The 22,965-nt window shown below is 35.4% G+C and overlaps 1 protein-coding gene across 1 annotated transcript in view; it reads left to right on the forward strand.

Annotated features, from left to right (window-relative positions):
- TMEM161B (transmembrane protein 161B) overlaps positions 1-22,965 on the forward strand; it is a 79,373-nt gene that overhangs the window by 25,486 nt on the left and 30,922 nt on the right. The window contains 2 exon segments of the mRNA XM_017890503.1: positions 7,540-7,643; positions 20,488-20,571. Coding sequence (XP_017745992.1) covers positions 7,540-7,643; positions 20,488-20,571 — 188 coding nt within the window.

Here is a 22,965-nt window from a genome sequence, read left to right on the forward strand (position 1 = left end):
CCCCCCAACTTTTCCCGCGCGCGCGAAAATCCAGCCGGCGACCCGGGAAGGTGCAGACCAACTAGGCATGCGCCAGGTGATGTCAATCTGAAGAGACCAAGATTTACCTGGTCGCACCTGTGGAACGCCCCCTGACACGCCCGTGCCCCGCCTATTGCCCTCCCACTCCTAGAAAAGCCGCTCCGGAGGCACGCCACGCGCGGCCTTCCTCAGTCCTCCACTCCTGTCGGGATGTTAGGACTGCGGGAACTCCATCCGAGAGCTGTACGGGTGACTCTGGGGGCCCCTTTTGTCGGGGGGCCAACAGACCTCTCCCTACCCACCTTCTTCCCTTGAAGCTAGGTGACCAAAATAAACTTGCGGTTTTGCTCCTACCCCTTGCCTAGTCGCTGGTTCTTTTGTACCCGCTCTGGTGGTCTTAGAAAAACAAAACAATTACATTGTATTGTAAGCAATTACAATTGCAGTACCATTACAATTGTATTGTAATGCTCCATTTACTCTCCTAGTGAACTGGCTGCTTATTGATGGCAGGGACTGTGTGCTTTTCCCCCATTGTTAGTGATCCAGTGCCCCACACATGTAGTTTGTTGTTCAATAAATGTTCACTGAATACACCAAATAGACTGGTGAAAAAAAGCATTGAGTTGGAAATTGTCTGGGTGCCAGATACATCAGTAACCGGGTAGTTGAGTCATGTTTGTTGTTTGGACCCTGTTTTCCTTATACATAAATTGTTCAAAGATGGCTTGTTTAAATACGTCTAGTGTGAATTCTAAATTTTATGTGAACCTGGGTTGAAATGACAGTTTACATATTCTTTTATAGTATAAATTATATGAGCATCCCTAAGAAGCCTGTCTCAACATATCATGCTGTCACTAAAACACGTAAACAGTCAAGAAACAAATGAATAGGAAGGTCATTGGGATATAATATCCTCTTTTTTATTTTCTCTTTTCTAACTTATTTAGGGAGATAACTGAAACCATTCGGGGTGGTCTGAGTCCCAAGTATATATGCAAATATGCCTTTCAGTAGTAAACAATGTATGCTTTGTTTCAGTCTGTCAGCAGGAAAGCTAGTTTAATGAAACATAAATGTCAACTCCTGAGGTTGACACAATACTCAAAGTTTGAATTTATAAATTGCAGCATGTTTGTATTTAAATTTTTAGAGTTTTATTTTCAGTATTAATAAAGCAAGACAAAATACTGTTATTTGGTACATTTTATTTCTTGGAGAATTGTTTAATTTTCTTGGTAAGAATTTTGTAACCTTCCAAGAAACTATTACAAAATTGTAAGGATAATTCTTTTAGAGACTAAAGGCAGATAAGTTTTTCTTGCTCTTCATGGCCTTATTAACAATAGATGTGGAAAGGTTGGAACCTAAGTTACCCCAATGTTTCACCCTTCTTGGGGCTTATGAGCTATTTTTTAAATGGCTTTCCTCAGTTCCAGTTATCAAGAAAATCAGTGCCTAGAGGCATTGAATCCAGACAGAAACCATCTCTTTGGTCAGTTATTGTTTTGAAGTGTTAATGAAACCATTAAGGCTACTTGAATCAATGACCCATATGGTTGTGTGTTTGAGACCTCAGCCATGGTAGACTTGGTATTTTCATTGCATCTCTGCTCATTTGACCAGTTTTCTATTGTGAAATTTATGTTTAAGATTATGGATAAATTTATTTAAGCATTCTCCTTTAATTAAAAATTATGAAGAATATTCAGGATATTTGATTTTTGAAAATTTCAAAGTTCTGCTTTTGTATAAACTTACACAGTGACACTAAATTGGTTGGTGAGACAGGTTATTGGAATGGTTTGTTTTTGAATTTTAAATGATTGTATTTCTTAGTTAATGAGCTGAGTACTTTATACATTAATACATTAATCCCTGGCATGTACACTGTAATTGTCAATTGCATAGTAATATCTTAAAAGTTGATTTTAAGTTCAACATTAATAATATATTAAATTTATAATACATATAATTCTCTAAAATGATTGCTATTTTGAAAGTATATTCTGAGGATTCGTTTTTAAATGTATATGAAAAGGAGCAACTGTGGTGAACTGTTTTCCACATAATTTAAAAATTCTCTCTCCAAAAGCTTGTGTAGATTCCTGTATTGGAATAAAAGTTACTTTTTTTTTTTTTTTTTCCAGTAGCACATATTTAGTCACCTAAGAGCAGATACATTGTAGGATAGATCTGTTGACTTATACAGAAGAATATAATAATATATTTTTTTTAGCACAGTATTCAGGTGATGTTTTGGGAAATTATTTTCAGCCTCATATAAGAAGACAGAAGTGGCATAGTAAAGAGAGTGAGGTTACATTTTTGTATTGAACATTATTTTAGTCAAACATTAACAATGAGAATGTACCAACTATAGTATGATGTTTGCCTTTCTTAGGGTCAGTCTCTTTAATTTCTTCTTTGCTTTTATGTTTGATCAGTCTCTGAATTCTTCAACAATGTCTCTAAAGTGTATTTCTCTTCTGGGTACCGAAGATACCACTGTAATTTAAAGTTTCATCATTTCTTGTCTGGATTATTACAGAAAGCTAGTTGGTATTTCCTAATTCTAGTCAATCCAGCTCACTGATTTTGCTTGTTTGTTTTGCCTTAATATAATTTACATCTTTAAAGGTAGATCTATCAGCAGTATCTCATCATGTTTGGTGATTTGGAGGAAGGGGAGAGTTGGGCAAGATGCCCTCTTCCCCAGTTTATACACTGTCTCGTATGTATCTTCTAGGTCAGTCTTTCTGAAATACCATTTAACAGCTGTGACTAGTAGTTGTGACTGACACATAATTTTTGCTGTTAAGGAGCAGAAATCACATACTCAATAAATTATTATATATGTTTGTGAGAGATTTTACTGAATTATTACCTTGAAGATTCTGTGTAATGCTGTCACTTCTTTCAAAGCTAGGCTGATGTTCACTTTGTCCACAAAACTTTCCATGACTATAAAATGGTCTCTTGCTTTTAAGTCTATAATCTCAAATAGACCAACCTTCTGGCATACTTACTAATGTATATCTTGGTCTTGTTCTGCCCAAAAGAGTTCTTTGTAATGGCATTCATTGTATGGAGATTGTAGAACTTCTATCACAAACTACACAGAAAATAGGATAGTAAATTCAAATGATAGGAAATGTGAAAGAAAAGGGTGAAAAATGCAACCTTTGATGTTAGGTCAGTAGAAAAATGAACTGAACTTTAACCTAGTTGATAGAGTTTAAGACATTAAAATATCCACAAATAAAACCATAATTGAGTCAGGTTTGGTAGACATTTTAAAAACAGTTGGGTAACATGATACCTCTAGTTTTGTTCTTTTTATCCCTGTTTGCAGATGACATGATTCTATATCTAGAAAACCCCATAGTCTATGCCCAAAAGCTCCTTAATCTGACACACAACTTGAGCAAAGCTTTAGGACACAAAATCAATGTATAAAAATCAGTAGCATTCGTATACATCAACACCAAGTTGACAGCCAGGTCAAGAATGCAATCTGACTCACAATAGACACAAAAAGAGTAAAATACCTAGGATTACAACTAACTAAGGAAGTGAAAGACCTGTATAACCGGAATTACAAAATACTGCTCAAAGAAATCAGAGATAACGTCAACAAATGGAAAAGCATTCCATGCTCATGGATAGAAAGAATTAATATTGTCCAAATGGCCATACTACCCAAAGCAGTGTACAGATTCAATGCTATTCCTATCAAAACTACCAGTGACATTCTTCACAGAATTAGAAAAAACTATTTTAATTCATATGAAACCAGAAAAGCTCGTATGGAACCAAAAAAGCTCAAATAATAGCCGAGGCAGTCCTAAGCAAAACAAAAAAACAAAGCTTCGACTTCACATTATACCACAAGACTATAGTAACCAAAACGTCATGGTAGTGGTACAAAAACAGACACGTAGACCAATGGAGCAGCATAGGAACTCAGAAATAATGCCCCACACCTACAACCATGTGATCTTTGACAAAATCAATAGAAACAAGCAATGGGGAAAGATTTCCTGTTCAGTAAACTGTGCTGGGATAACTGCAAGCCACATACAGAAGATTAAAGCTGGACCCTTTCCTTATACCATGTACAAAAATCAACTTAAAATGGATTAAAAACTTAAACCTAAAATAAAAAAACAATAAAAACCCTGGAAGATAACCTAAGAAATACTATCCTGGACACAGGACCTGGGAAAGACTTCCTGACAAATATGCCAAAAACAATTACAACAATAACAAAAATTGGCAGATGGGACCTAATTATACTCTTTTAAAGAGCTTCTGCACAGTAAAAGAAACTATCAACAGAGTAAACAGACAACCTGCAGAATGGGAGAAAATATTTGCAAACTGTGGATCTGGCAAAGGTATAATATTCCGAATGTATAAGGCACTTAAACAAATTTGCAAGCAAAAACCAGACAACCCATTCAAAAAGTGGGCAAAGGACATGACACTTTTCAGAAAAAGTGGGCAAGGGACACTTTTCAAATGAAGACATTTATGTGGCCAACAAGCATATGAAAAAAATGCTCAACATCACTAATCATTAGAGAAATGTAAATCAAAACCACAGTGAGACAGTGTCTCTCACACCAGTCAGAATGGCTGTTAATAAAAAGTCAAAATATCACAGATGCTGGTGAGGTTATGGAGATAAGGAATCACTTATGCACTGCTGGTGGGAATGTAATTTAGTTCAGCCATTGTGCAAAGCAGTTTGGCGACTTCTCAAATAACTTAAAACAGATTACCATTTGACCCAGCAATCCCATTATTGGATTTACATTCAAGGGACTATAAATCAAATCATTCTACTGTAAACACGCATGCATGCATGTGTTCATTGCAGCACTGTTCACAATAACGAAGACATGGAATCAACCTAATGCCCATCAATGGTAGACTAGATAAAGAAAATGTGGTGTTAAATACGTATATACCATGGAATACTATACAGCCTTTAAAAGAATGGGATCATGTCCATTGAAGCAACATGGATGGAGTTTGAGGCCTTTATCCTGAGCAAAATTATGCAAAAAAACAGAAAACCAAATACTACATATTCTCATTTATAAGTGAGAGCTAAACACTGACTTTACATTAACACAAAGAAGGGAACAACATACACTAGGGCCTACTTGAGGATGGAGGGTAGGAGGAGGGTGATGATTGAAAAACTACCTATCAGGTACTATGCTCATTACCTAGGTGATGAAATAATTTGTACCCCAAACCACTGTGACATGCAATTTACCATATAACAAACCTGCACATGTACCCCTGAACCTAAAATAAAAGTTAAATAAATAAATAAAATAGTCCTGTTTAAGAACCATTTTTAATTTCTTTTTTGAGAATTGTCCGGATATATTTTTTTCTTTCTTAAATTAGGCAATTGATCTTTTACTAATTAATTTATAATCTCTATAATATCCAATAAGTAAATTTATCTCTTTGTGATGAGTTATACTTTTCCCCAGTTAATGTTTTTACTTTGTTTATATTATAGTTTCTTCATGCAGAAATTTTATGTTATTTTTTCAACTTGTTTTGGTCTTCTTTATCATTTAGGAGACTGCTATCTCTTTTGAAAGTCTTTATTCTTGACATCGTAAGAAAAATTTTGTCTTCTAGTAGTGATAATAACAATGACAATAAAAACAAATAGTACTAACATAACTTTGTACCAGGCACAGTTTCTAACCACCGCTTGATGAAGTAGATGGAATTTCTAACTCCATTTTATAGAAGGGGAACTAGACTTGCAGAATGTTTAATTAAATAACATGTCCAAAGTCATATAGCTAGTAGGTGATGGAGATCAGCTTATAACTGAGGCAGTTTGGGTTCAGAATCCATTTTCTTAAACCAATAGGCCATACTGTTTTTTCTTCTTAGATTTTTTTTAACATTTTTAAGTGCTTTTTTGGTATATTAGGTTTGAGGTAGGAATTCAACTTTGTTTTTGGAGTGCTTGGCTAGAGGAGGAGCCAGCAAAGGGTAGGGTAAAGGATTGATCCTCAATGTAGTAATAAAGCAAGGAACGTGGTGTACCGTGGAGTATACTACTGAGATTTAAGTTGAGGAAAAATAATTTGTCAAGATAGAGTGATCTTCCTTTATGGTATATGTTTCAGTGGAATATGCTGAAGTAAAAGTCAGATGGATACTGTGTGGGAGATAGGAGAAAATGGAAACAGTAAGAACAAGTCTTGAAAAGTGGCTGTGAATATGAGGTTGAGAGAATGCTGTCAAATGGGGAAATTACTGTTATTCTTTAGAAAAAAATGAAAGAGACTTACAGGTATTACACAATGCTGATAGGAAGGATTCAAAATAGAGAAGAGATTAAAGAAGATAGAGGAAGACTATTCAATGGCAGAAGTTCCTGAAAATCAAAGAGGGTGGGCTCTAAAGCATAGATACAGAGATTTGCTTTCTATAGAAGATGCTCTATTATTTCTGGGGTATAAGAAAAGACAGATGTAGATACAAGTGACTTTGTGAGCTTATTGGTGGGAAGTGAGAGGGTTCCCATTTGATTGTATCTGTTTTTCCTGTAAAGTAGATAGATGTCCTCTACCGAGTGGAGAGTTAGACGTTTGAAGGGAGTTGGAGGGGTGAGGAGAGGAAAGAAGGTTCAAATTAGCCATCATGGAGAATATGGGAGGGACTGATGAGAGTAAACTAAGAGGATTGTTGGACATTATGACTCATTCACTGGAAGTGGGTGGTAACAGCATGAGTTCAGTTTTCTTTATTAGTGACTTTCAGGCCAGTTCTGCCATCACATTTAGTGCAGTTAATGGTTTATGATCACTACCACCTAGGATTAAAAACAGGCATATTACTTTTAAAGCTTGTCAAGCTAATGTTTTTAGTGTGTTGAGTAAATTGGAGAAGGATGAAGATACCACTTTGCACTTCATTTTGATATCCTTAATTTATGCAGAACATTTCTTGAGAATAGATTATAGATGTGTATGCCAATTCATTTTAAGTTTATATTAAACTATGTGATCTTGAATACCTAATTGCCAGAATTTAACAGTTGTCCCTCAGTGTCCACAGGGAATTTATCCCAGGACCACCCCATACCAAAATCTGAGGATGCTTAAGTCCCTTATATAAAATGACATAGTATTTGCATATAACCTATGCACTTCCCCCTGTATACTTGAAATCATCTCTAGATTACTTATAATACCTAATACAATGTAAATGCTATGTTGATAGTTATACTTTAATTTTAAAATTTGTAATATATTTTAAATGGTATTATTTTTTACTGTATTTTTTTCCTGCGTATTTCTGATCTGCAGTTGTGGAGCCTGCAGATATGGAGGGCTGAGAGTAATGTATTTTAATAGTAAACTCATTTTTTTAAAATGTAATTTTCAAAATGTACAGAAAGTTTTCCAGCAATGTCCCCAAATCCAAATTCACTCATTATTAAACTTGTTTGTTTTTTTTACACAGGGTGTGATAGGTATACAGCTGGTTGTTACCATGGTGATGGCCAGTGTCATGCAGAAGATTATACCTCACTATTCTCTTGCTCGATGGCTACTCTGTAATGGCAGGTAAGGCAATGATAGGCTGATTTCACCTGGCACTTTCAATCTCTAGTTTACCAAACTGATTAACTTCCTAATTACGGTTTCTAAGAGTATAACAAAGGGAAGTCATAAGAAAAATCTAGCTTTCATATTTCTCTTAAAAAATTAATTGTTTTTTTGTTGTTTTTTTTTTTCTGTGGAGACAAGACCTTGCTATGTTGCCCAGGCTATTCTTCAACTCCTGGCCTCAAGCAGTCCTCCCATCTCAGCTTCCCAGAGTTCTGGGATTGTCTCGCTATAGCTTCCTTATTACTCTTAGTTTGAGATATTAGTAGTTTATCTGTTTAGCACAAAGGTAATAGGGTCGTGGACAAGAATTCAGTCCTCTCACCCCTGCCTTTTTTTTTTCTGTCTGTGGGCACTGAAAACACCACATATTTTTCTAATTACCTTAAAAAAAATTTGGTCAAAAAGGGGGTAAGAAATTGTAAATCCAAGTGCTTAAATATTTTTACCATTGTTCGAAGAAAATACTTAAATCGTATATATTCTGTTGGTGACCCAGTCCAGAATTTATTATAATACAGATGTTAGGAGGTCTCAGTTTTACTGCAAAGAATTTTAAACTGTTTAATTTAGCAAGGAGGGGATGAAGTTATGTTGTGGGATTTTAATTTTGTCTACTACACTATAAGCTCACAATCCCTACTCCTTCCACAAAGGAGCTAAGTCGACTTACTGAAACATGTACCTCCCACCCCCCAAAATATTAGATTTAAAAAGTGTAGGTATAAATACAGTGGGGCAAAATCAAGGAAAGTCTGCACACAGAAAAACGTGCTAAAATCCTGTGTAATTGTGAAAGGTAAGTGATAAATTTGGTACCATGACTATTTACTTCAATTATTCATTTCAGTTAAATAACCAAATTTTGTTACTGCTTTGTATGTCCATTTTCTTTTGGTTAGGCCTATTGAAGTTAGAGAAACAATGGATACCTGTCCTAGTAATGATTTTATGTTCTACGTGACAAATACACTTTTCATTCAGGGTCTTCCCATTTACAAAGCTTAAATTTCCTTCACAGAATTTATTTTCTGTTTTAAATTATTTATATTCTTCTCTATGCTTTCTACGTTTTCCATATTGATGTTTAATATTGAAAAATATTATTCAGACTGTTTTAAAATTTGTTTGGGACAATGTGATGCACAGGTGTGTGTATGTATAATGAATGTGTGAGAGCTGTTCACAAATGCACATTTTTAGGAGCAAAATAAATAATGACTAAAGTTTTGGTGAAGTGTAAAATAAGTGAAAATCAATAATCTTTAACTATTTCTTGTTACTGTGTAGGCTTAATATGCCTGTGCTATCTTGTTTACTGATTTCACTTATCTAAACCATTTTCGAAGACCAGGAAAAGATAAACATCAGCTGGGCAAATTATCATTAATTTGAAGTAAAAAGGGTCTCAGGAAACTACATGACATACATTAAGGTAGCTTATTTTCTCCTGAGAATTGTGTGTTTCTAAACTATGTTTATGATGTAATGTCACTTCCATATCTCCTTTGTCTGTAAAGACCTTGACAATTTTGTCCCATTTTAGTGTACGTGCATTTTCATCTTGTTACATATTCTGCTTTCCATCTATTTCTATAAAATTTGTGCTCACTAGTGAAAACTAAAGCCTGAGAGATCAAAAACCTGATTATCTTTATTAATATTGGAAGATTTATATTTAAAATCTTTTTCTGAGAAGAATGTTTCATAAGTATACGTAGATAATTTGAGGGTAAGCTCAGCCTTTAAAAGCAACACGAAATTGGTTTTCTTTGTGATCTTCACTTGCTTTTGTAAATAGATTAACTTTTGTGTTAATTAATGCTGCCTTTAATGCCATATCAGGGTCTAAGGATATCGAGAAAGTCTAGTAATGGTTACTTTTCTGCTACAGGCAGTTTCATTTCCTCTCAATTTTGTTTTGTTTTGTTTTTAAGATTATTTACCTTTTTTAATGTTAAATCCTGAAATTTTGAGGTCATGTTGTCATTTATCTCAATTGAATAAAATTATTGATTTTATCCTTTTGGCATAATTATTGTTTTATGAGCCTTTTGTAATATATAATGATCCTGTTTTAATAGAAAAAAACCTAAAATTATAAATTGCCTATGTAAAAATATTACTGATCAGAAATGACAGTTTGCATTTTAAATCATATGATGCAGTTGGGTTGAGAAATCTGAGGGCATTCTTTAGGGTCCATAAATGCTTAAGGGAATTAAAGGAATTTAAGGAGAGGATCATGAATTTTTTTTTACAATGATGAATAGTGTAGGATGGCTTGGGAGTGACTATATTGAATAGGCTGGCTTGGGAGTGATTATATTGAATAGAACTATTTAAAAGAACTATTCAAGTAAATAGATGTGTAGATAACAGAGATTAATCATGAGTATGACGGAAGAAATTTGTTTCTGTATATATCATGTTAATATTCATGTATTCCATTGGTATCCTAAATTGTAAATAAATGTTCTTTTTTTTTAGTTATGGCTTCTCTTTTGGTGTCAAATAATCTGTCCCTGTCTCTCATTGACCAGCCAATCGTGGATCAAAAATATTCAGAAAAAAAATACAAATTTAAGTTTAAAAAAACACTATAAAAACTATTTATATAGCATCTACATTGTATTAGGTATTATAAGAAACCTAGATATTATTTAATGTATAAAGGAGAATATGTAGTTCGTATGCAAATAAAAACTTTCATTATATAAGGAGTTTTAACATCTTTGGATTTTGGTATCCTGGAAGGAGTGTTGTGGGTATTGGATGGTCCCCCACCTACCCTCAATTTCCCTCAGATACCTGGGGACAGTTGTATGTTGACTTAATGAGTAAGCCATTTTCCTTGATGAAATAAGCAATTATACTTGATGGAATAAGCAGCTTTTACTTACAAATTAGCAGTTTGTTGATTTTTAATATTAAAAAAATTGACTTATTTTCTAGCTCTTGTTAAATAACACATATTGCTATTAGTATTTTTTTAGACTGTTCTTTTAAACTTTTTTTTTTTTTAAAGAAACTGTGTATAGTCTTTAGTCTGGTTTAACTCCATTAATATTACCCTTATAATTGTTTAAAACTTTATACTGATACAATTTTTTTAATGTTTTGTTTCATTTAGATCTGTTCATTGAGCTAGGGAGATATGGTGATATGTTGCAACTTCCAAAATCTCAGTGTTATAAAATTAATGAAAGTTTCTCAGTTTCTTCAGACAGGAAGCAGGGTCAAATGGGGAATCAGAAAGGGATTGGGCAGCTCTCCAGGTAGGTCCTTCACAAAATGATGACTCAAGGGCTCAGCTATCCTCTGAGCTATCCTTCTTCCCTTATGGCTCCTCTGTTCCCCCTGTTACCTTGGAGTGCCCTGCTAGATTGCTGTGCCAGTTGGTGAGTGAAGAGAGAGTAAGCTGTGGATCTTTCAGGATATTCTAAAGTGTCAAACTTAGAAGTAGATACATCATTTTTGGCCACATTACATAGGCTGGGGCCCTGTGACTAGTTCTGGCCAAAGTGCTGGGGAGGCTGGGAAATAATACTTATGATATAAAAAACAAGATTGGTGAGTACCTAGTTGCTTTCTGCCATAGGTGATATTATCTCCATTTTTACAAATGACAGAACAAGTTTTAAATGATTTACTCAGTTTCACACACTGATAAATGAAACTGAAAGTCTGATTCACAGCAAGATGTTCCACATCTTGTCCTGGAACTGTCATAATTGAACAGAGTTTTAAATTTGGTCAGGGAGACAAATACAACTTTTTTACAATCACTGTGACTTTTGTTGGCAGTTTACAGAGTAATTTATTTAAATTATTTTCCTTTTCTATTTTGTTTTTTGAGCCATACTTTGTCTTTTAGAATATATCCTTCAGGTTATAAGTAGTATGCAGTTCACTTGCTATGTTCTTATGGATTCTTCATGATAACATAATCAGCTTTTATTTAAAGCAAATTAAAAGGCACATCAGCATTTGATTACCAAAAGCATGCTAAGTATTAAGTAGAGTTTAATAACCTAATGCCCTCACACTATCTCTTTCTCTTTCCTTCCTAAAAGGGAATAAAAATCCTAAGAAGTTGCTTCTCTGTTGTGAACTGCTTTCCCTCATTTAAGGAACACTTGTTCTAACAGTTGATCATATCAGTTAAAGACGTTCTTATCATGTCCCACATACCACTGATTTGTAGCCAGAGTATTCTCAACTTTGTATTGTAATAAAAGTTCCTTTTTGTTTTGAAGTTTGCTTGGCCCCTCTTTTCTTGGAGAGGTAAGTGTTAGGTTATATTCTTTGTACATTTGAATAGTGGGTTTTGCATGAGGAGTAGGATACTGCTTTTTCTCTGTGATAGCTTCCTTGCTGAACCTGCTTTCTGTTTTTTCTAATTGCTTAGTTCAAACCTCATGCATTTTTCTCTACCCTTTTATCTTCCTAAGTCTACTTTTGTCTGCTGTTTCCCTTCATATGTCCCTCACTGAAAATATATTATGGTCAGATTTATTCTGATTTTTGTCTCATCCCATATCGATTAAAGAGGGTGTTATATCACCTTCATATTCAATTGCTCAATTGCTCTAATTCTTTGTGCCTGTTCTTTATTGCATGTTGCCTGATCCAGTAATCCGCAAGTTCCCTTTGGTGAGAGAAACCTACTATTCAAATGCACAGTAGGTGGGACCTATGACCTAAGGGAAAGGTTTAAACCTTCAGCTAGCACCCTTATGGAATGCCTGAGTCCTTGCTCTCCTTGCCTTAGCTTTTCTAACTTCCAGTTCCAGAATGTTCATGATATTCTATCAAAATTTCCAACAAGTGTATATAATGTGTATAACAAATAGTATTTTAGCTACTTATGCTGAAAGATTGTCTAGGTTTTAAGTGGTATTTGTTTTCGCTTAAGCCTCCCCGCCACTGGTCAAGATTATAGAGATTTAGAATGGAGACTAAAACTGTCATTAGTGACTGTTTTAGTAGGTTAGGGCTGCGATTACAAAGTACCATAGACTGGGTGGCTTATCAACAGCAGAAATGTATTTCTCAGTTCTGGAGGCTGGAAGTGTGAGGTCAGCATGCTAGTATGGTCAGGTTCTGGTAAGGACCCTGTCTCAGGTTGCAGACTGCTTACTTCTTGTATCGTGGAAAGAGAACAAGCTAGTTCTCTGACCTCCTTTTAAAAGGGCAGTAATCCTATTAATGAGGGCTCCTCTCTCACGAACTAGTAACTCCTGAAAGTTCCCACCTCCAAATATCATCAAATTGGGGGTTAGATTTCAACACAAGAATTTGGGGGGTTGGGGACCATAAACATTCAGCAGTGACCTATGTTGTATATCATGAAATAGAGTTTTATATGATTATGTATTAAAGCTTATTTAGCTTGCGTTATCAAAACTGTGCTTTTCTGTGTTTGCTCACATTTAGGTTTCTATTTTAAATTTCTAAAAGTTTTATTTCTTCAAATTTCTAGAACACTATAAATGCTACTTAAATTTTAAAAATAAAGTCTAGGTCAGGACATTATTTTCTGCTACACATTTTTTCAGTGGTATTGAACTGTTGTAGTATGAGTTGTAGTTGTCTGATAATATTTTATATTAGAGGTTTATGTAAGAATGATCATTGAAAAATTATTTTAATTATTTAGTAGAGTATAATATCAGATTGGCTTTATTATCAGAGTCACTGCAGATAATCTGAGCATAAGTGAAAAAAGCCACCAAGTAGCCAAGGTAAAAGCTATGTACTGAAAAGTTGTATATTTAACTTAAATATGAGAGGCTTATTTATTTTAGAGACAGGATCTTGCTGTGTTGCCCAGGCTGGTTTCAGACTCCTAGGCTCAAGCGATCCTCCTGCCTTAGCCTCCCAAAGTGCTGGGATTACAGGTGTGAGCCACCACACCCAACTGAGTTTTTAAGTGAGATTCTGTTAATACTTACTCTCTATTTTCTAAGAAATATATATTTTTCCCGTTTAAAAAACAGTACATATCTATAAAGTGGAAAAATATAGTAAACTGATAAGTAAAATTAAAAGGCAATGAACTATATTCCCATCATTCAAAGACAGTCGCTTTGTAAATTTTTTTGTATTTCTAATTGTTTCTGTTCATATTTTCCCCTCATGCTTGTGATATATTTTATGTTTAATTTTATATCATGTTCTTTGCTTAACATATTATCATAAAGCATTTTTCTCTAATTGTATTTTTGTGACCACTGACTTGCTGCATTCTAATGACTTTTATATCTGTATCTGTCTTCCAAGCCCATATTAGAAAGGCACGCATAGTGCAGCAGTTGCAAGCAGGCAGTCATTTTACTGAGATAGACATACCACCTAATAGCAAAGGAAAAGACTGGAAATTGAGACCAGAATACAAAGTGTAGTAGCTGGGAACCATAGCATATGGAATCAAACTGTATATGCAGCACTGACTGCTAAAGAAAATTGTGAAACTGTACTTCTGGATTTTACTTGGAATCTATGATCACAGACCTTAGATGCTGCTTTATACTGCCTGACAGAGTTTGTATGCTGTACTTCTCAGACAGCTTTTTCAACCTAAATCCTTTCTCTCCAAAACTTAAGCATCGCTACCTCAGCCTCACCCTAAGCTCTTGAAACCAGAGCCCATCACTCTCATCTGTATACTACCAAACCACAACTCTGGTTAAATGTGCAGCCCCTCTTCTTTATCTTTAAATTTGTAAAATATATTTTATCACCTGCTCCATTTCAGTTGGATTATTCCTGTTACCACACACACTTTTTTTTTAAATAAAAGTTCTCCCATTTAAAGTAACAACAACAAATAAGTCACAGCCCTACCTCTCTCCTTAAAAAACAAAGCCCCTCCATATCCATTTCTTAATTTTTGGCCATTCCTTTATTTCCCTTTGTAGCCAAATTTGTTCATATGTTGTCTACATAAACTTTACTTTTTCACTTTCTCAGTAACTAGTGTTACACTATCTTTTAGTTCCTTTTTAGTTGGTTTTATTAATCCCTATGGATTTAGATACCACAATTATATAATCACTTCAAATTATCTCTGAACTGCAGATTCTAATATGCAGTTGCCCTCTTGTCATTTTTACTTGATGTCTCATGGGTACTTAAAACTCAGTATTTTTAAGTTCGTGATTTCTTCCTGATCTCCTCCATATCAGAAAATGTACCATCATCTTCAAATCAGAAATGTAGATATTATCCTTTATTACTTTTGTTCACTCTCTACCTTTAGTCCATCAGCAAGACCTGTTGATTCACTGCCCTTGTCTCCCTGTAATTCACAGAACAGTGAAAGGGATCTTAAAATGTGAATCAAATTATTTATCTACATTGCTTTGAGACCATTATTCAGCATAAAATCTAAATTCCATACTATGACCTATTAGCCTTTGCATGATCTGTTCCCATCTTACCTTTTCAGCCCCCTCTTATGTTTCTCCTTGGAGCTCTTGCCTCACTGGCTTTTAGTTACTGCAACGTCTTATGTTCTTTCATGTCTCTGTGCTTTTGGACTTGGTGTTCTCTGCCTGGAATGCTCTTCCTCTGTTTTCTCATTCTTAAGGTTGCTGGTTAAATGTCTTAGAGAAGTTTTTCCTCACCTAATATCTAAGGCTGTCTCTCACATTTTCACCACTTGTTTCATTCTTTCATGTGGTATTAAAATTTATTTTTCACTATTTAATTGATTAGATTTTACCCCCCAACTGGAATATAACCATCAAAAAGGCAAGGGCTTTGGCTTTAATTGGTTGTGATTATATCTCCTCTGCCTAGCAGAGTATCTGAATACAGAAGGTTCTCCCTAAGTGACAGATAAATGAATGAATGGGTAGGTGAGTTACAGACTAGAAGTAACCCTAAAAGTATCACACATCCTTAGATTCCAACTTTGAACAATAATTCTCACTAATAACGATAACCCTGAGTTATCCCATAGGAAATGTAATAAATCTAAGCCATTTTAGAGAAATGAGTTTACAAAATAAGATTTAACAAACATGAGTATATTTAAAAAGAAAATGTGTCTTAAGGCCGGCGAGGTGGCTCACACCTGTAATCCCAGCACTTTGGGAGGCCAAGGCGGGTAGATCATGAGGTCAGGAGATTGAGACCATCCTGGCTAATATGGTGAAACCCCATCTCTACTAAAAATACAAAAAAATTAGCCAGGCGTGGTGGCGGGTGCCTGCAGTCCCAGCCACTCAGGAGGCTGAGGCAGGAGAATGGCATGAACCTAGAAGGCGGAGCTTGCAGTGAGCCGAGATCGCGCCACTATACTCCAGCATGGGCAACAGAGCGAGACTCTGTCTCAAAAAAAAAAAAAAAGTAGAGAATGTGTCTTAAAATATTTCATTACTATAGGGCTCTAAATAAAACCTAATTTTTCCTATACTGAGAGTTCTTTCACAAATTACTATTTCTCAAAGCTGAAGAACTGATTTTAATCTTTATACATGAGTTATTCTGGATCATGTTCTTTTATATGAGTTATTTCTTATAAGTGTTCTTCTAAATGTTATGCACTCATCCTCATTATTTGTGGATTTTGTTTTGGGGTTTGCCTACTTGCTAAAATGTATTTGTAATTCCCAAATCAGTGCTTTTTGTGGTCATTGATGGACATAGACGGTGATGAAAAATTTGAGTGGTCTGTACGTGCATGCTCCTGGTTGAGGTCTAACAAGGCAACAGTCTGCCTTATTGTTTTGGCTGTCATACTGTAAACAAATCTCTTTTTTATGATCTGTTTAGGGCCACATTTTTTTTACAATTTTGCTTTTCATTGGTGATCTTGCTGTTTAAAATGACCCCCAAGCATAGTGCTGGTGGTAGTGTCTAGTATTCCTAAACACAAGAAGGCTGCCTTACGGAAAAAAATTGCTGGAATGACTCACAGAACTCAAAAAAATGCTATACTTAATGATTACTGGTATTAGATAAGCTTTGCTCAGGGATGAATTATGCTTTTGGCTGTGAATTCAATGTTAGCGAATCAGTGATATATATTAAATAAGATATATTTAAACAGAAACACACATAAAACAAGCTTGGGTATTGATCAGTTTATGAAAATGTTATGACCGGAAGCTCACAGGAACCTAACGCTGTATTTGCCCTAGGAACAATGGTTCAGTGTTCGCGGCGACTTTATAAAACATAACTACCGCGAATAATGAGAATCAATTCTGTAAGTTAAAATTCTGGACTTCACTATAAATTCAGGAAGTGCCTCCTTACCTGTTTATTGTAATTTAGGGACTTTTAGGTTGGGATATATATATCTTGTGCCTCTTCTTATAGGTTAGAGATCGATTACTTATATATTACTATACTATATAATATATTTTATCTTAAATTCATTAAGCAAAAAAACTGAATTCATTTTGGTTCAGTTATCCTTTTGAGCACTTACTATATGCCAATAACTACTAGCTTTGAAGTATACAAAAAGCAAGAAAGCCATAAAATCTTTTCTCCAAGCATCTTTCAGTTAGGGTAACATTCCATTTTAATTTTAATCCAACTTATCTGAAACCAATTGGGTATGCTACACTTGTATTCTGACAGTAATTACCTGGAATTAGTACAAATCCCACAGGTTAAAGGCCAAGTTCTCCATAAGACTGCCCCTACTTCAGATACCAGTTTCAAGTTTTCAGGGTACCTAGGCCACCTGCACTTCTGACTTATTAAGTTACAAATCTGAGGATTCCCATGATCCCCTCAGGTCCAGTAATCTGCTAGAATGATTCATAGAACTTAGGAAACTGCCTTATCTATTATTACAGTTTTATTTAAAGGAAGCACATAGGGTAAGGTCTGGGAAAGAGCAGAATTTCCATGCCCTTTCTTTCCCTCTGGAGTCTGAGGATGTCACCCTCTGGGCATATCAATGTGTTAACCAACAGGAAGTTCCTCTGAGCTTTGATGTCCAGAGTTTTTTTGAGTTTCGTTATATAGGTACAATTTTAAGTCATTGATACAGAATTGATTTTAGTGATCCAACTCAATTTCCAGGACCCTCCCATCCCTGGAGGTCAAGTTCCTGAAAATCCTGACCCTCTAATCTTGTGCTTGGTGTTTCTGATAATCAGCTCCATCCTGCAGCTATCTGGGGCCCGCCTTGACCTACCTCATTAGCGTAACAGAGATACTTCTACCACTCTTGTGTTTATAAGGACTTTTAAAACTCTGTGTCAAGAACTGGGGACAAAGAGCAGATGTATTTTTTTTATTATACCACAAGAAGACTGCTTGTAAACACTAAGAGATAAATTAAGAGTTTGCCAAGTAGGGAAATAGGTGTTTACAAGGAGAGAAGAATATATGCAAAAAGCACCAAGGGATGAAAAAATTTGTGAGGAAGAAAATGTCACTTCGTCAAGCCAGAAAGTGTCACCTTCAAATGAAAATGGTTGAAGGTGTAGGCCGGTCGCGGTGGCTCAAGCCTGTAATCCCAGCACTTTGGGAGGCCGAGACGGGCGGATCACGAGGTCAGAAGATCGAGACCATCCTGGCTAACACCGTGAAACCCCGTCTCTACTAAAAAAAAAAAAATACAAAATACTAGCCGGGCGAGGTGGCAGGCGCCTGTAGTCCCAGCTACCCGGGAGGCTGAGGCAGGAGAATGGCGTAAACCCGGGAGGCGGAGCTTGCAGTGAGCCGAGATCGCGCCACCACACTCCAGCCTGGGCGACAGAGCGAGACTCCGTCTCAAAAAAGAAAAGAAAAGAAAAAGAAAATGGTTGAAGGTGAACCTGGAAAAGTAGACATCGGTCAGATCATGAAAGGCTGTAGAAGCAAGAGATGATGCATGACTCCCATACAGATGTGGGCCTTGTAATATATGTTTTAATGGAAATTTTCAAGTATACAAGGAGTAGATAGAATGATGAATTCCTGTGTACTCATCACAATTAATAGCTTATGGCCAAACTTGTTTCATCTGTACTTACCCCACCTTACATTTCAGTGTATGTATCGAAAATAATGAGTTTTAAAAAATTACCACAATCTCATTATCGTACCTAAACTTTTTTAATAATAATTTTTTAATATCATCAAATATTCAGTCAGTACTCAGATTGCCAATTCTACAGTTGCTGGGTTTTTTTGTGTGTTTTGTTTTGTTTTGTTTGAGATAGGGTCTTACTTTGTTGCCCAGAGTGGAGTGCGGGGGCACAATGATGGCTCATTGCAGCCTTGACCTCTCAGGCTCAAGCAGTCCTCCTACCTCATCCTCTCCCCCGACCACAGGTGCATGCCACCAGGCCAGGCTCATTTTTTAATGTTTTATAGAGGTAGGGTCTCACTGTGTTGCCCAGGTTGGTCTCAAACTCCTGGCTTCAGACAATCCTGCAGCCTTCTAAAGTTCTGGAATTACCAGTATGAGCCACTACGCCTAGCCTGCAGTGTTCTTAAAACAGCAAATCAAAGAGACCATGTGCCATAACTAATGTTTGTAATCCCAGCATTTTGGACAACTGAGGAGGGAGGATCCTTTGAAGCAGGGAGTTTGCGACTGTTCTGGGCAACCAAGTGAGCCCCTATCTCTATTTGGGGGGTGGGGGGGTAACAGCAATTGGGAAATTTCAAATTTAAAATTCTAGATTTTGTAATTGAAGAATTGGGGTTCTAGCATACTAGATGCATTTCTTCCTCTATAATAATAGGGCCTTTGTCAAAGTTTTTGCCTAGCTGCCTTATTCATTGCTTTTCTCTGTGAGGAGCCTTGGAAGTGATTTAAACAGACATGGATCTTGATAAGATTTGTATTATGAAAAAATAAGTAAAGGTGGTCCACCTTTCTATAAGGTGAAAAAACAAGAAAACAATAACTAGAGGTAAGCTCAGATGGATTTGATGAGTAATATGTCCACAGGAAGGCAAGGAGGATACCAGTGAGAGAATTTTGCAGTAGTCAGATATTCAGAGGAAGATACACTGAAGTAAGGTCTCTGCAGTAGGGCAGAGTTTAGAATTTTAAGAGATGAGGAACAGAATTAATAATAACATGTGGAGAGGGCACATTGAAAATAAGATATAAATATCAAATTTAAGTGATTGGTAGATAGTTAGGACGACTAGGCAAGCCATGAAATTCAGGATGAGCCACTTGGTGCTTGCGAGGGAATAACTGTTTAGTTTGGATCTTGAGTATTCACTTCAGATTAAAGTATTTTGACTGTGGTAGAGAGGAATACAACCAGTTGTTGAATCCTTACCTGAGGAAGGTTAGATATAGCTAAAAGTAAAGTGTTTTGTAATACAATGATTTTCTCTAATTATTCTACACGTAAAGTTTGAAAATTCTCGAACTAAATTAAAAAAGCGAAAGAAAGGAAAGACTACCTGTAAACAGGAGAGTTCATTCAAACAACTCTCTTTTTAAGATAATTCTCAGTTCCTTCAAATGAGGGATTAGTAGAGAATTAGTGTGCTCCTGCCCACTTGGCTACAGACTTCATTTACTTTTAATAATAAGCTTGTATAATCTTAATATGTATTAATACATTGTCATTTGTAAGAAATATAAATACAAATGGCATTGCTGGACCTGGCATCTAGTAAGTGGTTGGTAAGTGTCTGCTGGATGTTTATCTAAACCCTTTTAAAGTTTAAGAGGTAGTATTTGTTTCAGATTACAGTTTGCACCTGATATTTCTCGACAGTGTCTTCACAAATACGAAACTTAATAAATATTTATAGGATAAAGAATAATTCTGGTGATTTTAAGTGCTTTATTTAAAAGGATTCTTTTTTTGCTTAGTTTGAGGTGGTATCAACATCCTACAGAAGAAGAATTAAGAATTCTTGTGGGGAAACAGCAAAAAGGGAAAAGCAAAAAAGATAGGTAAGTTATATTGAGCTTGTAAAGTGTTAAATATTTAACACAATTTATATAAATATATTTTATGCTTTGAGTAAAGAAACGTACCAATTATTGTAAGTAGTTGATAAATTTGAGATCAAAACTGATGAAAATCTAATCTGTAGTAATATATACACACAAAATAGTGATTATTTTACTCAAGAATGGTCAAGTTTATTCTTTGTTTAAATCATGAAAACAATATAGCCATCATACTAAAGAAAATGTAGTTGGGGTTGATTGGGGAGAGACTTATAACCCGTATCTGTATCCTACAACTCATTAAAGATGTCAGTTGGTTTGGGTTATTTTCCAGTTTTTGCTGCTACTGTGTATTATGACATTGGGGAAATTAACCTGCTCTTGGCCTCAGTTTCCTCATTTTAAAATTAAAAGGGATGGACAATATAACTGTGTAGGTGCCATCAGCTCTGGAATGTTCTTTTCATGTTTAAAGTTTATGAAGAGAACTGCCTACTAATAAACCTCACAGAACAGACCATAGTAGCCTCATCTGTGAGATGGAAAGAGTAAACAAAACAATGTTTTGAATAATCCTTCCAGCTTTAAAATTCTATATCTCTATTTAAATAGAATTCTTAGGGAAAGTTCATATTAATTACCTCTCTGAATGGACCGTAGTTTTCTCAACTGGGGATCCAAGAGGACATCTTAGGTCCCCTGTGACTCTGAAACCGTGATTGATTGACAACAAATTATAACCATGTTTCTCATGTATATCATAAAAATGCTAACCTAGCCTAATACATTTATAGAAGCTAAAAAATAATTAAACATTAATGATTATTTGGCATGAAATTGGAAATTTGAAAAGACTGTCTTTTTTAATCTTACTACCATCCTTTTTCACTTATCATTACAAATATACCTGGAAGCTCGTTGGAATATTAATAGTAAACCTTCCTTCTTTTTAGTCCAGTAGTTAAGTTCTTTAATAAAATAGTCCTGCCTAACATTATAGTTTCCAGAGCACTTTTATACACAGTTCTACTTAATCCACAAAACAACCAAGAGTGTTAGCTAATAATTTAATTTACTCTTTATTAATGAGAAGCTATTGATCAGAGATGTTAAATGAGTTGCCCAAGTTCACATAACTAGTAAGGTTACGTACTGACAACCAGGATTTGAATCCAGGTTAGTTTTTAGTTTCTGTTTCTTTTTAACTATTCCACTTCCACCTATTTATAGCTACCATGTTCAGCATTTGTAAAATTTAATTATGTAGAAAGAGTCTCACTCTGTCACTCAGGCCAAAGTGCAGTGGCACAATTCTGGCTCATTGTGGCTTCAACCTCCTAGGCTCAAATGATCTTCCCACCTCAGCCTCCCAAGTAGCTGGGACCAGATGCATGCAACACCATACCCAGCTAGTTTTTTTAAAAACAAAATTTGTAGACACAAGGTCTCCCAGTGTTACCCAGGCTGGTCTCCCTGAGATTAAGCAGTCCTCCCGCCTCAATCTTCCTGGCCTCTCAAAGTGTTGGAATTACAGGTGTGAGCCACTGCACCTGGCCTGAATCCTTATTATAGTGCCTTGTAATGAATAATTATGTTCTAAGTAATTTTTAATAGGTTGAACATGCCTTATAGTTACAAAAAGATACATTAACGTTGCTGTCTTGTTCCTAGTAACAAGAATTATTTTTTGGTTTATTGACATGAAATTATTTTTTCCTGAGGCTTCCCAGTTTTTTATTCAAGGATAAATGCAAAGTTGTTTTTCAGTATTGAGATTAATAGTATTAAAACTTAGTTGAAGCTGGCCATGGGGGTGTGTACCTGTAGTCCCAGCTACCCAGAGGCTGAAGCAGGAAAATTGTTTGAGCCCAGGAATTTTGAGTCCAGCCTGGGCATCTGTGTGTCTAAAGAAATACATAAAATAATAAATTGAAACCTTAGTTTATTACTTTCTATATGTTTGTCTTTAAAAATTAAATTTAGAAATCATACAGATACACCGGAAGAATTTGTTTTCCTTCATCTGTGATTTTTAGTAAAAACTATTGCAAATTAGTCTGTCTTGTTTCTGAATTTCTCATACACATAAATCTTAAAATAATTCTTCAACTCTGATTTGCATATGGTTCCGGGTCTGTTTATATGTATGTATGTGTGTGTTTATACATGTCACTTCAAGGAGAAGTGCACTTTGTCTTCATTTGCATTTACTCTTGTGCCTAAAGAAAAAAGAGAGTAGGAGAAATGGGTGTGAAATGCTAAGCTAGAAAAAAAAGTTTTATTGCAGTAACTAATTTAGGTAATTATTTCCCTGGTAATCTGTATATTCACATGATAATTTACATTCAAATTTTACAGTACCCTTTTTAAAACTACCTTTGAGTACTTTACCTC

Source organism: Rhinopithecus bieti, unplaced genomic scaffold (assembly GCF_001698545.2).
Source record: "Rhinopithecus bieti isolate Rb0 unplaced genomic scaffold, ASM169854v2 scaffold_17861, whole genome shotgun sequence".
Taxonomy (NCBI): domain Eukaryota; kingdom Metazoa; phylum Chordata; class Mammalia; order Primates; family Cercopithecidae; genus Rhinopithecus; species Rhinopithecus bieti.